The following is a 16,133-nucleotide window of genomic DNA, read 5'->3' on the forward strand; positions in this document are numbered from 1 at the left end:
CAAAATTAGCTGTAGCGATCAGCTGCTCTCACATACGCTGGCTTTTTAAACAAGACAAACGGCTAGCTCCCTCTGCAGTGAACTGGGTGTTCAGCTTGGCTGTTCCAGTTCAGCTACCGAACATCTGATTGCTACTCCTGCATTCTGGAGAAAAACCCTGCACAACTTTCCAGAATTAAACCTCTCAGCTGTTTAAATTTGCACCCTTCCACATCCCACCAAAAGGGCTTCAACGGAGTTTAGAAACAAACTCACAAGAGGAAAAAGTGTTGTCCAGTGATGACAGCAGGGGTCAGGAGAGTTGAGTTCTAAAGCCCATTCTACTGCTACAAGGAGACCTTGAAAATTCTTTGAAGTGATCATTGAGTTTATCATCTAGAGTTTGGGCGGAAAAACATTCTTGGACTCAACATAGACCACTGGGCTTTCCCGTACATGGCAATACCATGTTGCCCAATCTGTCTGAGCTCTTAACTTGGCTGGAAGCACTATAGGAGAAAGTCATTCGAGCCACCCCATCTAGGTGACCATCAAGTGGTGTTCACATGCTCCAGTGAGAGCCATATCCAATCCAACTTGTCTACTAGGCCAGGCTGGACCAATATAGGGCTGTTAAAAAAGCAGACAAGGAGGGAGCGGGCTGAAAAAACAGGATATGTTTGGACAGATCACAAAAGTATCAAATTCTAACCAGTTCTGTAAAACTAGTTTTGCATCTGGATTTGCAGTTTGCTTATACCAGAAATTTTAAATGGCTGAAGCACTGGACCAGGATTTTCAAGATTTTACTGTCAACTTCAGCAGCATTCCCAGCATTGCTATAAATACGTATGAGAGAGGAGGGCAGAGACCGAGAAATCTGATCTGCAGGTGATAATTCCAGGTTGGGCAAGTATCCATGTATTGACTCTCAGCATGCCAGTCCCCCTTCATGCCAACATGCCCATAAACTGTCAGGAGCAGCTCCTTCAGACTACTTCCATTTGTTCCTCAGGCTTTAAGACTCTGAAGTAATCTAACATTGGTCGTTGCTTTCGACCTGACTGCTGCCTGAATGCAAGTGAGACAGTCTTGCAGAGTATTTTAAAGTTGCCCAAGTTTCTCCAATAAGTGGATGAAAAAGATGCAAATCTTTAATTCTGGTCTCTTCCCCCTAAAATACAAAGGTGCACAGCTAGACAGAGGTTTAATCAAAAATTAGGGAAGAACCTTCCCCTGGGCTTCAATCTCGCATGCCAAATTTTAACCTAAAAAAACCAGACATTTTCATGGATAAGTTTAAGTGTTGAGAGCCCCTCAATGGCAACAAAACTTATGTCCTTCCATCACCACTCCATCTAAACAGCTAGAAGGGTTCAGTGAATCTCGGCCAGAGCAGAAACACTTGATTCATTCTCACACTCTCTCACACACACACACACACACACACACACACCCACCCCATGGCTGAATCTTGAGACACAGTAACATGTCACTGACAGATTATCAGCATTTCTTGGGTGTGCAAGCACCTTATACATGTTATTTGCAATAGCAGGTTCAGGGTTTCGGTGGAAATGCTGCCAGTTTAGAAACACAGTCATAAAGCGGCAAACACACAAAGGACAAATCTAACAAAAGGTTTTGCCAAATGGGTCTGAGTAAGCCCTCAGTCACATGCACAAACAACAGGCATCATCCCTCTCTCTCACAGACTTTACTCTACATGATTTCAGCTGTTGGCAGCCTTCTTAGGAGAGATCAGTTTAAGTAAAGAGGAGGAACCTTTTGCCACAGCTTTTTTTCAAAAAGGCAAGCTGCAAAGATTTTGTAAAGAGATATAAAAAATGTATCTCAAATTACTCTGGGGATGTGTGGACTTAACCGTTACAGTACACAGGTGTGTTAAATCCAGATATTTTCAAGTCACTTCCCCCAGTCTATCAGGGAATATAAGAGCTTTCCCCCTTTTACTAGGGCAGAGATCTGTCAGGATTAGGCAGGTATATCCCACACAGCCCAGTTCCTTCAACGATGGATGCTGCTCAGCTTCAATCCTCTGTACAAAGCTAAATAAGTACATTGCACTGCACAGAAAAGGAGGAGGCATGGCCTCTGCCCCAACGTGGGTAAGAGACAAGACCAAGTTCATCGTTCAAAGTTCAATGTTTTATTCAAAGCAGCTGATCACCACACAGCTGCTTAAAATATCCACTACAGATGGTGGTACCTATGAAAGACTGCCAAAAAACCCACAGCAGCAAGTCTCGGAGCCGGGTCAACTGACTTGGGCTCACAGGGCTCAAAATAGCGGTGTAGATGTTCCCACTCAGGCTGGAGCCCAGGCTCTGAGACCCATCCCCCAGGCCAGGTTTCAGAGCGCAGGGTAGAAACATCTACATGGCTATTTTTAGCCCCGCAGCCTGAGCCCCATGAGTCTGAGTCAGTTGATCCGGGGTCTGAGACTAGCTACCGGAGGGTTGCACATGTTGTTCGGTTTGGGGATTGTTTTTTGCAGTATAGATGTACCCTTAATGAGTTAGGGTCTTTGGTACAGTAATGACTCTGTGGTCTTATGCAATGAGCTGTGAAAGCACTCCTAACGAACACCCAGAAAATTGAACAGCAAGTTAACTAGACAAAATCCCAGCACCCCTCAATTCCATTCACATCAAAGATCTCAATTGGGTGTGAACAGGAGTGTTTCTTCCCCACTTGTCTGCCTTACTGGTTCTTAATTCCATGAATGACAACAAACTGTCCTGCCTTGCTACGCTGGAGAAGTAGCTGTAAATCGGGCCCAACAGTTCGTGCCTAGGAGCAAGCAGGAGCTGAAGTTACTGTATTTGCAGCATGCTCATTTCAGCAGAAGACTTGATGAAGCTCAATAGCGACCCCTTGCAGCAGATTAAGGATAAAAGTGGATTAGGTCAAAAATCTCCGATCCCATGGTGCTCGGGCCATACATGGATTTTGGATAGAGATATCTGGGCGACGACGATGCCTGGCTAGATTTCATGGAACAAAGATTAAAAATTAGAGATCAATTCATGGGGATCTTTAGTGACGTTTATCAGAGGTGTCCTCTCCTACACACCCAAAGTGATGTGTTGGGAAGAGAGGCAAAAGAAATGAATGACTAACTCTTAAAAGCAAGGAAGTTCCAAGGTTAAAGACACGGCAGCTACAACATGCTGCACTTTGTTTCTGCAGTCTGCATAGTGGTAAAACCTACAGTATCACATCTCAAGCATCTATGCAACGCAGTGGGAAACTAAGGCGTTTGGTTCCATAATTTCCTGGCTATGGCCAGTATAAAATCCGAGTCTTAGTATTATAGTATTATGTAGCTGAATGTGGGTAATTCCATTTGATACTTCTTTTTAAAGACCAAACTATGGTCTAAAACAGGCTGTCTCTCTCTCTCTAGCACGGGAAATGGTGAATTCCCTACATATGCATGCACCAAAAATTACAAGAAACTCAGACAAAGCATTTCAACAGCAAGCCAGAAAGGAAAGAATCAGCTGCACAAGTCTGACTACTAAACCAGCATCAGGATTTGTTTTGCTGGTAAAACAGCATGAATGGAGACAATCTGTAGGCCTCCGGCCTCCACGCATCTCCACCCACTCACGCAGTAGCTGCCAGAGGGGGCCTCATGACAATCTCCCCCCTCCCCCCAAAACTGGCAGCAAACTCAGGGCTTGCGTGGCTCAGAGACTAAATCACTAGGCACTTCACATCCAGCCAGCTGTTCTAAATAAAAATGGAAAGCGTGGTTTAAAATCTCTTTGCGTCGGTTACACTGTCACTCTGAACTGTGCTGGCAAAGAAACCCAGGCGGGGCACAGAGGGATTACACCAGCAGCCCAGCTCCCACTTGAGGCAGCACCACCATTCACCCCAAAAAGGCATCTGAAGAACAAACGTGGGGTTTTAAAACAACTCAGTGTAATTAGACTGCTAAGCAGAGCTTGCTGCAATTCCGGGCATCAGCCACATCCCTCCCTTCCTCAAAAGGGTAGGGAGAGCCAAGGATCCAGCAGGGATGTGTTAACAGTATTGATCTCCACTCATTTTTCCCAATCCCTGTCCATATTACATTTCAAGAGGCACTGCCAAGAGCTCTTCACGTGTGAAGACTCGCCTACGGACAGGCAGTGGGGCGGGAGGAGGTATTGTTTCATATTCTCTGTGTGTATATAAAGTCTGCTGCAGTTTCCACGGTATGCATCCGATGAAGTGAGCTGTAGCTCACGAAAGCTCATGCTCAAATAAATTGGTTAGTCTCTAAGGTGCCACAAGTACTCCTTTTCTTTCTACGGACAGCAGAAACTCACAAAAAAAAAACAAAAACAAAACAGGGCAGTCAATAACCCCTTTGGCAAGTGATCCGATCCAGGAACCTAAGAGTTAACTAGCCCATACACTTGTCTCTGGTACAGTACAGCCCCTATCCCACCATCCTCCAGTCCTAGCCCAACGTGGCCAATCAAAGCAAAGGGTGGAAATTATTCGGGATGTCTGACAGCCCAAAGAGCCGTGATGACCATATATGGTAAAAACCACTGTCAGGCGCCCTGCAGCGCTGCTGCTGTGAGACATATCAGTGAAATGCAGCAGCCAAGGCAGGGCCAAGGAGAAACACAAAGAAGAATAAGCCGCTCATCACTGGGGTGGGGTGGGGGAGGGAAGAGCCATTCATCTGCCAGGGCACAGGCAAAAATCACTCAGTATAATCAAAAATCACCCCCGGGGGGACACTGCGTGGGGCTCTGTGCCCGGACTTTGGGCTCAGTGAGACCATTTTTATTTAAAAATACGGCAAACACATTCGTTGGGAGCAAATATAAAAGCCATTTGCTTGCACCTTATGGTAATGAGACTAGAGCACGCTGGGACTGTGCCAGTCCGTGCCCTAATTATTCAGCACCTGGTGCCTCCTCCATCCCCTTGGCTCACCCCCGCCACCGTCCATTTCACATTTCCAGGTGCCACCACGGAGCAGACAGATTTACAGGAGCCACGAGCCAGAATCAAAAGGGCAGGCGGGCGCTGAGCACGCTTCACTAACAGTAGCGTTTTATTTCACTGCAGCGCCTGCCTTTCATCCCAAAGTGCTTCGCGAGCCACATGCAGGCAGACCCACTGAAAGGAAGCTGCCTCGGGAGCGGAGGACAGCAAGCAAAGCCTGCTGCACAACTGTGCGGGAGAAGGAATTTTTGGGCAACCCCTTCTCTTGCAAGTTCCGTGGTATCTTCGTACAGAGGGCCATGGCTTTTAAAGTCTGTGCATGGTACTTAGTTGTTCCTCCCCGGAAGGATGAAGGGCTGGCCCTGCTGGGATTTGAATAGGTGGTTTCAGGAAGTCTAGATGTATTTAAAATCATTAAGTCATCCCCCCATGCTGCTAAAACAGTTCAAGAGGATGCATCTATCTCCCACCTACGGCACAAGACATGCTATTGGTATTGCCTAACCAGCCGGGACCTTAAGACTAGTGGGAGAATACGATGTAGCCTCCACGAGGAAGGGTGGGAGGCAGTTCAAATCTCTGTGTGTCCCCAGTGCGACACTTTCACTTCGAACCCAAGAGCAACCATGAAACAGGTTTGGTTGGAAAGCTCCTAAGACTTCTTTAGAAAGGTGTCCTGTGTGAAGATGATTCAAGTTCTGGGTGGGGACTGGCCACCAATGGCATTAGGGCTCAGCTCCTGAGTGTCTCCCTACAGGAAGTTCCCACAGAAGGGGCCAAAAACAACTTCTGAAGTTCTACAGAAGCAGGTGAGGAATCCATCCTGGCCATCACAGAGGACTCTAGACAAGGGATGAGAGTGTGGGGGAGTCATGCAGGGATGGAGATGTATACTTGATCAGGGAGCCCCTCATATGGCAGCATGTAGACAGCCTAGAGGATCTGGTTCACTGATCCTCCCATTCCCCCCACAGTGAAAGGCATGTCACTATTCCATGTAGGCTACTTCAACTATTGACCCTTCTTCATGCTCCCACTTGTGGTCTGGCTAGGTGCTAGGATCTGGTTTTGGCCCTGAATGCATTAAATGTGCACCACGCAAACAAAACTGCTGCAAGTCAAGCATCTGATAGGATACTCTGCTTGCAGAGTATCAATTATAAAGGTTTTAAACTCATAAGCAATTTTAGATTTGTTTACCGAAGTGCTTTAACCAAAAAATTTGAGAGTGTAGTGTATTTAGGTAATTAATTTGTATATATTCCACACACAGCTTTGCACATCTCCTTCACATGCAAAGAACAGCAGAAAAATCTCTGAAGAACTTGCCAAACCAGTGACACGATCCTAGAGAGCTGCAGGGCAGGCATTTTGGTTTAGCTGTGCTGGTGGTGATCTTCAAACACATATACAATCCACTCCAGAAAACTCTCTCTCATGGTGACAGAATAACTAAGGGTATCAGAGCTGAACTGGGAGTTTGAACATATTGTTTTCGGCGGACCCATTCTCAACCCCCGACTGGGCAAGAACGCATTGAAGCCAGGTAGAAAGACCACCATACTGGCTGCAGCCATCATGCTCCAGAGTTTAGAGAGGCTGGTGTAAGCAGAAGGGTCCCCTTTGAATGTAGAAGGCTGCAAATATGCTGAATCTGAGCCTCTGGGTGCTTTCCGAATTGTGTTGGCGTAGCTGTTCTCTCCCAGCATGGCCTAGATGAGTCAGCTTGGCATCAGCAATGTGGGCCTTCTATACACAAGAAGATGGGGGAGGCATGTTTGCTCCAAGCTAGTCAGATGTTTCACAGGTGCTGGGGCTCAAAACTTGTTTGCTCCTGAACCAGTCAGGCTTCCGCAGAGTCAGAGAAAAACAATGTTCCATGGCAGAAGCCACAAATCAAAGATTGTTTTTTTACACAAGCTTTGCTTATCAACTGACAGCAACAACAAGTAGAGATGCTGGGAAGAAGAAATAAATGTTTCACTTCCTTTTAAAAGGAGGGGTATTCTAGGGCATGACAGATGCCTTGATAAAAAAAGGCCTTGATAATGTTTAACAATTGATAAATCAGCCATCACCTCAACATTTACCATTCTTTAACCTTTGCACTTTAAATTATGTCAAATGTCCATGTAAGACTGTGGACAGCCACTTGAATAGAACCAAAAACTGTTAACACAAAAAACTTTATTGAAAACGTAAAGGAAAAGACAAATTTGAGAAAATAAGCTGTTTACTTTCAAGATTATACAGACCTTTTGTAACATGAGTTTGCTCTAACCCTGCATAATAGGTTAAGCCACATTAAAAGTACTTTGCAGAGACCCACACGCTAAGTGGGGAATTTGATAGTTACGTTGCAATTAAGCGGAGAAGGAGGTTCTCTCCCTACTGACTCTGGCAGCTCCCTGGTCTCTCAGGATTGCACAGAGTGTAGTTTTCTGGAAATCATCAAAAAACAAAAAATTTAAATCAGTCCTTTTGAAAGTGAACATGACGGCAAGGATGTTAGTGGAAGCCATTTGCGGACAGCTCAGTGAAAACTTCTGCTCAGTGAATGGTGGCAATCAGAAAATAAAACGCTCTGATGTTTAAGGAATGGAAGAGAATAGTAAAAATATTATAATGTGAATATATAAATCAATGGTATGAGAGACACTTCATGTGAACACTGTGCTTAATTCTGGTCACCCTATCTCAAAAGATATAGCTGAAGTAGGAGTGCTCCAGTGACGGGCAATAAAAAGATTCGAAGCCAGAACAGACTTTGATAAGAAAAGACTGAAGACACTGGAAGTGTTTAGCTGAGACAGGAGAAGTGCAAGAGCAGTCATGATGAAAGGAATATAAAATAATGAGTTACAAACAAGTAAAAAACAACACTCCTAAAACAAGAACAAGGGAACATGCCATGAAATTGAAAGAAATTTTGACGCGTAAGGAAATACTTATGCAACACAATTAACTTATGGAACACACTGCCTCAAGATATCACTGAGCGTAGTGTGTGGGGGGGGTGACCCTGAAAAGTTTGGGGACCACTGGCCTAGTGGCGCTTATATATCACTGCTTGGGTTAGGAAGATACTTCTTGCCTGGTATGTCTTTCCCCAGTCAAGCAGAGGAATACACCAGGTTCAGTTAAGTGTCAGATGGGATACTTGACTAGATGGACCACTTGTCTGAGCTGGTAAGACCAGGCCTATGCTCCCAACTAATGTTTCCATGAAGCCAGAGTTACAGTTTTGGAGAGGTTTCAGAGTAGCAGCCGTGTTAGTCTGTATTCGCAAAAAGAAAAGGAGTACCTGTGGCACCTTAGAGACTAACAAATTTATTTGAGCATAAGCTTTCATGAGCTACAGCTCACTTAGAGATCCCACATACACACTTTTGCAGACTGGGCTATTCTTTTTTCTGTTTCCCCCCAATCATCCTGGACCAATGTATTCTCTTGTTTTGTCATAATCTTAGCCCTCTTCCAAAATGACAGTCCTCTTTTGAAGAGAAACTAGTGCTGTGAAACAAGAGTCAATGGTGATGTATTCAGGGTTTTAGGGTTTGTTTGTTTTTTTTTAAATAGATAGCACATGAAGTGATCAAGCTGATAATTTCAGTTACAAATCCTTTAAATGAGTTTATGAAAGACTTACCAACTGACTGTGATAAAAGTCAATCAAAAGGGGAGCTTTGAATAATTCTTTCCAGCACAGAAAACAAAGGTATTTTGTGACCCACTGCAGAGATAGCCTCAGTCCTTACACACAATCACCCCAAGGTATGTCTACACTACAGCCTATGTCGGCAAAACTTATGTCACTCAGAGGGGTAAATATTCCACCCCGCTGAGCGGCATAAGTTACACGAATAAATGCTTGTGTGTACAGTCCTATGTTGGTGGGAGAGCTGCTTCTGCCGCTCGCGGAGGTGCTTTTCATGCCAATGGGAGAGCTCTCTCCCGTCGGCATAGAGCGTCTTCACCGGACGCGCTGCAGCAGCAGAGCTGCAGCACTTTACATATAGACATACCCTTATTTTCATTTGATATATCCACGAGACACCACCCTACTGCTTTATACATTCTCATGCCATAGTTGCAAAGGCTGTCATGAAGCCTCCCAGCACTGATCTCTTCCAACCGTCTCTCCCCACGGCCTTCCATCTAAGCACTTATCCTGCATTCTGTATTTGCCTTTGGGACAATAGGTTTTGTAAAGTGAGTGCATATATTTATGAGGTTACAGAAATAAGTCTAATGAAGAAGTAGGGAACCAGAGGTGGTCGTATAATACAGCTTCCCTGTATGGTAATTTATCAGTTATAGCTGCCTCTTGCTTGTACAGAATCTTAAAATATCTCTGTCAGAGATATGTGGAATGTCTCCCCCCATCATACTCCAGCTGCTGAAGATAACAGGGCTCTCGCCGAAGTGCAGTAGCAGTCTGCACAGGGAATCATTCATGTGATCTCAGAGAATGGCTGGAGATGTGGCAGGAGCGGTTATCTCACTTGGGTTATTCTGGTATTATACCAGCACTGAACAAGTAGAGCCTAGAGTGAAAGACTACCCTAAAGAGCCAAACAGTAGCTTGAACAGGAGGTGGTCATCTGATTCTTCGGGTACATCTATACATGGATTTAAAAACAGAAACAGCGACTAGCCTGGGTCAACTGATTTGGGCTCGCAACGCTCGGGCTCTGGACTGAACAAATGTTATGTAGATGTTCAGGCTCGGGCTGGAACCTGAGCTGTGGAACCCTGCAAGGGTGAAAGGTCCCAGAGCTTGAGCTCCAGCCCAAGTCTGATTGCCTACAAAGCAATTTTTATCCCCGCAGCCCAACTCACCTCACCCGGGCCAGCCATGGCCATGCTGCAGGTCTTTTATGCCTGTGCAGACATATACTCAAAGACCTCATGGCAACAGGGTCTTTGAAGACTGAAAAAGGAGGCTGATTCTTATACTTTATTTTGCCACCTAGCTGTTGCTTGTCAAATGCAGAAAGTAATGAATGCAATGCTGCACTGAGACCTAGGAGATACCTGGGTATCTTAGAAAGCTAAATTCCTGATGGTAAAAGGATGGACCATCACTATAGTAAACAGAATTTCTTTGTGGTAGCACATCATTCCAATCATGCGCTTTTTTCATACAGAGCTGGTCCAACTTAGTCAAGCAAACCATTTTTATTTACTGCGTTTCATTTAAAGGAAGCATTGGAATGATTACCGAGGCACGCACGGCTCCATCTAATGGCATCAGAAACTGGCGTTTGTCATTCCAAAAACCAGCTCTGAAGGAAGACCTCCCAGGCTCAGTCTGGTTCACAAAGAGGGTTGAGATGATAGCGTCGCTCTGCAGAGGCAGTAACGAGAAACTTTCAAAAGCACCCACCTTGTGCAAGGGCAGCACCAGGAACGCTCCACCGCCGCCAGCCTCTACGATTATTGCGACAAATCTGGGGTTCGCTGCGCAAAAGGAACTATCCCAGGTAACGCGGGAAACCCGGATGTCGTCGTAACACTGCTCATTTTTCACTGCTTGCCCAAACACATGCCGAAACTTGCTCTGTCGCACCACTCGCCTCATTGCGTCTGCGGAGAAAGAGAACAGGAGTTTCGGAAAAACTTGGCCAGTTAAGTGCGTGTTGCCCTGGTCTGGTTTTCTAGAACCCACCTGCCTGCATGCGCTAGCGAACTCCAAGGGTCAGACAAGTACCCGGTATTGCAGGAGATGCAGCAGCTTCCATTCATTACTCCTACGCATACAGATGCCCAGTTTCAGATCCTGACCACTCTACAGTTCAAATAGCGCTCGTAACAGCTGGTTTTAAAGGCTAAGTTCTATTTTTTTTTTAAATAAGACTTCAGAATTACACTGACTTGTACCAAGCATAACAGAATTAGATTTTTTTAAACCAATATTGTATTTTACAACAAAAATGGTAAGACTAATTTTCCACAAAGAATGGCATTTTCCCTATTGTGATTTTTTTTTCCTTTTATTCCAGTAAAAAAAGCACCCAACTCAATGGATTTTTAAGGTAAGTTTCTACATAATTAAAAATCATTTGGGGGCACGGGATGAGAAATGTATTTTGTTTTTTGATTACTTTATTTACTTTCCAGGAGATGTAGATAAAACTCTCAGAAACAGGTACTTCTGTGAAATGGTTTCACAAGCTAGCTAGCTTACTTTATACTAACTCAAAAATCTCATTGAAAATAAATTTCTTTCCTAAGCAGGGAGAAGGGAAGCAAGCTAATGACTTGAATTAACTACTCTGAAATCTTGAATTAACTTTGTTAGCTTGTTTGCATTGCTCCTCCTCTGCCTAAGAAACTAATTGTCTTGAGTTAGAATAGAGGGAAGTCGACTGGCATGGAAAATTCCAGCCCCCTGCCTCTGCATAGACCGCAGGGGGGTAACACTCCATAGGAACACTGGGTCTCAAGGGGAGTGAGTGGCAGTATATTTTCCATTAGCATCTCCAGCTTCCAGATTGATCCCTTCTGAAACTTACCAAAAAACATCAAAGGAGTCCTCCCATCGTAGGAGATTTTCTCCTCCACAATTTATCAGTTCATAGGTACGTGAGGAACCTCCACGTACCTTCTTGCCTTTAGAGATGTGAAAAGGACTTCTGCAATGCCCAATCTCTGAGCAACAGAAATCAGAGTCTTGCTCTAAGTTTGCCTCTCCATAAGTCCATGGTTACACACCAGGATTGGGAAAATGCTGCTCCAGTTCACAAAGCTACTTGTTAAGGAAATACTGGTTCTGATTATTCCTGCAGTGAAGTGGTAAACTGAAATGCTTTTTCACACCACACAGTGGGTGTACTTATGTGTGCATAGTCTGCCTGCAAGCAAAAATTGTGAAAGGTTACTCAAAACACATCCCATTTTTACTTCCAGAACTCTGCACGCAAGTACACTGCAAGACAGGCTTAAGAACTGCTTATTTGTAAAAAGTCTGGGAGCTAAAAAGTTAATGGTCTGTACATCTGGAGTAAAGCTCTCACCAGAATTGGCCAAGTAGTTGTACAATTAAAAGAAAATTTATATCACTCTTAATAGAAAACTCAATTACTCAGTGAAGTACCTCAAGTTTCCACATAAATATGAGAAATTCTCTGCAATTTGTCTCTTTCCTGCAAAATCCCCATGCCTGGGATGACAACGTCAAACACTGAGCACCAGAACTCTGAGCAGGACATCTGCACAGCAGACTTGCCCCAAATCTAAAAATCTACAGATTAAGCAGACCATACATTTAAAGTGAAATGGTAGCGTTGGTTAAATCTGCTGGACTGACAGCACTGGAGAACGAAGCCACTGGTTCACAGAGACATACCCCATGCAGCAAAGCCAAAGCAGCGAGCAGAAGCTTCTACTAAATGCCACACATTGCCAGAATAAGGCAGGAGCTCGCCTCCATGCCCAGGCACTCATGGGTTTCCTTTCAGATATGGATAATACATGTCCCAGTAACAGTGGTGATTTCTGCAATGTGGATCTCCGTCTATCTAGGAATAGGATAGAAACCACCAACGGCTTTCACACAGGCCAAACAGCTGTCGGATGGTAATGACTTGCAGCCACTGATGACCTTAACTGAGTTCAGACCAGCGACCTAGAGGCAAAAACCTCTCGAAATTATTCCAAGTCTCTTGACCTATCCAGTCCAGACTTTTTTTTTTTAAAAAAAAGTATTTCTCATTAGTATTAGTTTTATTGTACTAGCATCAAGCAGCTATTCAATCTATCAAGAACATAATGAAATTGCCCAAATAGTTAGCCTTGCCCTCACTCTGAAGAAAACTAAGGATGACCAGACAGATTTACAGCTCAGCTTCCTAGAGTCTCTTCTCCATCAGATAACATAACCCAAACCACTAGATCGTGGATAGATTCACCTATTTTCAGGTCTCTCCAATTCAGCCAGGAAACCTAAGTGATTGTTTAAGACAGCACACAATCTACAGGAGGGGGAGGGCTATTTTCATCAGAGCTTCACTAAATTTCCCACAATAAATTAGCTGGTTTTGAACGACAGAAGTGCCACAATTAGCACTTTATTACAAATGCCTGTAGCTTAAAAGAAAAGCAGCTGTTTTAAAAATAAAATTTTGTGAACTGGTGAATTTGAGATCTAGAGAAAGGCAGCACTGCAGAAAAAGTAAGGATGGTACTATTAGATGGGGTTATGCCTCCTCAACACTTACGAAGTGAATAACTGAAAATTAACAAGCTAATATCCAAACGTTTGTTAAAACATGCAGTATGTGTAGCAAAAAGTCTAAGAAGGGGCCTTATCCCAAGCTCCACACACCTCTGACATAAGTTGTGCAATCAGAATGAAAAACCCAAGTGACCCACAAACACGAATAACTTTTTTACACACACAAGCCATAGCAGCACCATGACAGAAAACGTTCAGATCTGTGCAGCAGCCGCAATGGAACCGCTGAAGCCTGACATATAGAATAGTTTTCATCCAGCAGGAGTCCAGAGCACATTAGAAACAAACTAATATACGAACTGGCAGATATTCCATCCCCTATCACTGAAACACACTCATCTGTGCGATGAAATACCACAGCTACTCTGCTAACAATGCTGCAGTTTTTTCAGAGAGGAAGGGAAAAGCAAGCTGTCCCAAGCTGAATTGGCAGGGGGAGATACGCTAAATAGACCTGTATGTAATAATTTAAGGTTGGATTCTGCCAAGACAACAGGAAGGCAAGCCTACTGTTTGAGAAGTGGCATGGGAATTTTAATGACCCCAAACAGGAAGGAGTGTTCAGAGCAGGTGACTGAGTCAGGAGACCCTGGTTCCATTCCCAGTTTTGCCACAGACTCACTGTGTGATCTCAAGCAAATCACTTATACCGTCTGTGCCAAAACGCACCTGTCGTAAGCATTTCCAGCTGCTGGAATGAATGCCCCCAGGAAGGGCCAAGGATTGTACAAGTAAGTTGTCTGGGTCTCAGTTAAGATGATGAGTCATGTAAAAAATTCAGTATCTCACCTAACTAGTAATTCACATTATTAAATCTTTTAGATCTGATCAACAGCACTTCTAAAAAGACCCTTATCTGGTACTGTGGTAGAGCCTTAGTCATGGCCCAGAACTCCACTGTGCTAGGAGCTGTACAAACATAGGGCGTTTCAGTACAAAAAGTTACCTTTAGGAGGCCATGTCATCATTCCAATCAGCAGTTAATTGCACAATGCCAGCAACTTGGAGAGATGCACAATTAAGACACCTGCTTTTACCCTGGCTTATTTATGTTACACCTTAAAAACAGACAATACCTCAAAATAGGTAGAATGTTCAAACAAGAGTATTACTGCCCCCAAAATCTTCTTCTCCAAACATGAGAGCTCAATATCTTCATTTCTTTTTTCCCTTTGCTATTATTCAACACTTAAACTGACCCTGACTTGCTGTAAAACATTCTGGTATACAATTTATATGAAAGATATGATAAGTATTGCTAATTCTCACAATTTTACAGTAAGTCTCTCAATGTGTATTTTTAAGCCTCAGCTCCTGGAGTCCTGTGATTATGTTACGATTACAGCTTTCCAATTACCCCTGCCCCCAGACTTTCTAACCCTCATGATTGCACAGAAAAGCCTCAAAACATGAATTCTAGGGACTCAGAAACCAGAAGGTAACTATAAAACTCCCCAGATTTATTTTTATAAGTATCATTGTTTTTAAGCCAATCTCATGATTTTGAAATGCTTGGGGTTGGCAATACTGCAGCTTTCCAGATTTTTATAACCCTCTGCTCTAATTTTGATGAAACTTTCTTCTCTCAACAGTCACTCGCTTCACATCTTGCCAGGACACACAGGTATTGCACTTAGGAATTAGCCAAACCCATTGATGGGGAGAAGATAGAGGGTTGCTCTCAAACACCATGTGTTGCAATAACTAGACCCAACCGGAACTGTGCACACTCAGCTCAACTATTTCTCACCAGATAACACATCTCACAGGTACAATGCTCTGCAGCAAAGTTTTACTTGCTCATTTACCTGGGGTGAGTAATTTCTTCTGATGAGCAACTAAAATATTAGTCATCCAGGTAAGACAGGCGAGCAGGGCAGGCTTTGTATATGTTTTCAGGAAGACACTGCAATACTGTTCATTGTTTAGCATTCTTCCCACTCCACGGTGGGTCAAAACATTAAAAATCTTGTTTTAGAAAAGTAAAGCCAGTACTTAAAATCTATGTTCCTGCAAGTAACCCCAAATTGCCCAATCTCAGCACACCATATACAGGAATTTTTCAATTTGTTGTCTTTAATACTGGGAACAGGGACATGCTAGTAAAATGTAAGATTTACTGTGTATACAGCTTGCACAAAAATTTCACCTGGTTCACAAGGAGACCCCACCAAAAAAAGTCAAGTTCTCCAGCTTACAAATCTGATGCCCTTAATTCTACTATTCTTCCCTGACCAACTGCTGAAAAATTCCCTTCTCCCCAGTCCCCAGGGTGAATTTCCCTCATTTTAGTCATCTTTAGAAGTTAGCCTCATTTAAGATCTTTCTGCTCAAGAAGCACACCTTTGCCACCCTTTCCCTCAATCCAAAATGCCCTGTTCTCAATGGGAACCTCTCTATGATGAGCCTACGCTGAACAGGCTCCCTTTGCTATGGAAATGAGGGCTTAGTGAGTGATTCTCAGCTTTGGATCACAGCCATTTCGATCTGGTTCTTTTCCAGGGGGGGGCGCGGGGCGCGGAGGGGAGCTGAGAGACATGCAGGCTCTAGTTATAAAGAGCAGTGACTATGGATCCTTCAATGCACCAAGGAAAGCGATCAGGTAAAAAATATAAGTAGGGTTAGCTTGGTCCTGGAAAGCCAATGAAGAGCTCTCTTTCCCTGCAGTTCCAGCCTGAAGAGGGTTTAGTATCCTAATTAATTTCCCAATAGTCAAGTGCAGCAAAGGATCCCCTCCCCCACCATCTAAAAAATGACAGCTGAAGCCTGACTGCCACTGGTTCTCTTCCCAGGGTTAGTTCAGAGTCAAACAAGGCAGACTGCAGGAACAGAAGGCAACCCTTAGGGAAAAAAGTTACTCTGTCTAGCAAAGTGGATAGGCTTTTCACCTCTGCAATTATTAGATAAACCCTGATGTGCACCTTTTAAAAGGTGGCAC

The 16,133-nt window shown here is 43.9% G+C and overlaps 1 protein-coding gene across 1 annotated transcript in view; it reads right to left on the reverse strand.

Annotated features, from left to right (window-relative positions):
• CORO1C (coronin 1C) overlaps positions 1-16,133 on the reverse strand; it is a 78,895-nt gene that overhangs the window by 37,105 nt on the left and 25,657 nt on the right. The window contains exon 2 of the mRNA XM_073313435.1: positions 10,346-10,545. Coding sequence (XP_073169536.1) covers positions 10,346-10,540 — 195 coding nt within the window. The 5' untranslated portion in view covers positions 10,541-10,545. The remainder of the gene's footprint in view (positions 1-10,345; positions 10,546-16,133) is intronic.

Source organism: Lepidochelys kempii, chromosome 15 (genome assembly GCF_965140285.1).
Source record: "Lepidochelys kempii isolate rLepKem1 chromosome 15, rLepKem1.hap1, whole genome shotgun sequence".
NCBI lineage: Eukaryota > Metazoa > Chordata > Testudines > Cheloniidae > Lepidochelys > Lepidochelys kempii.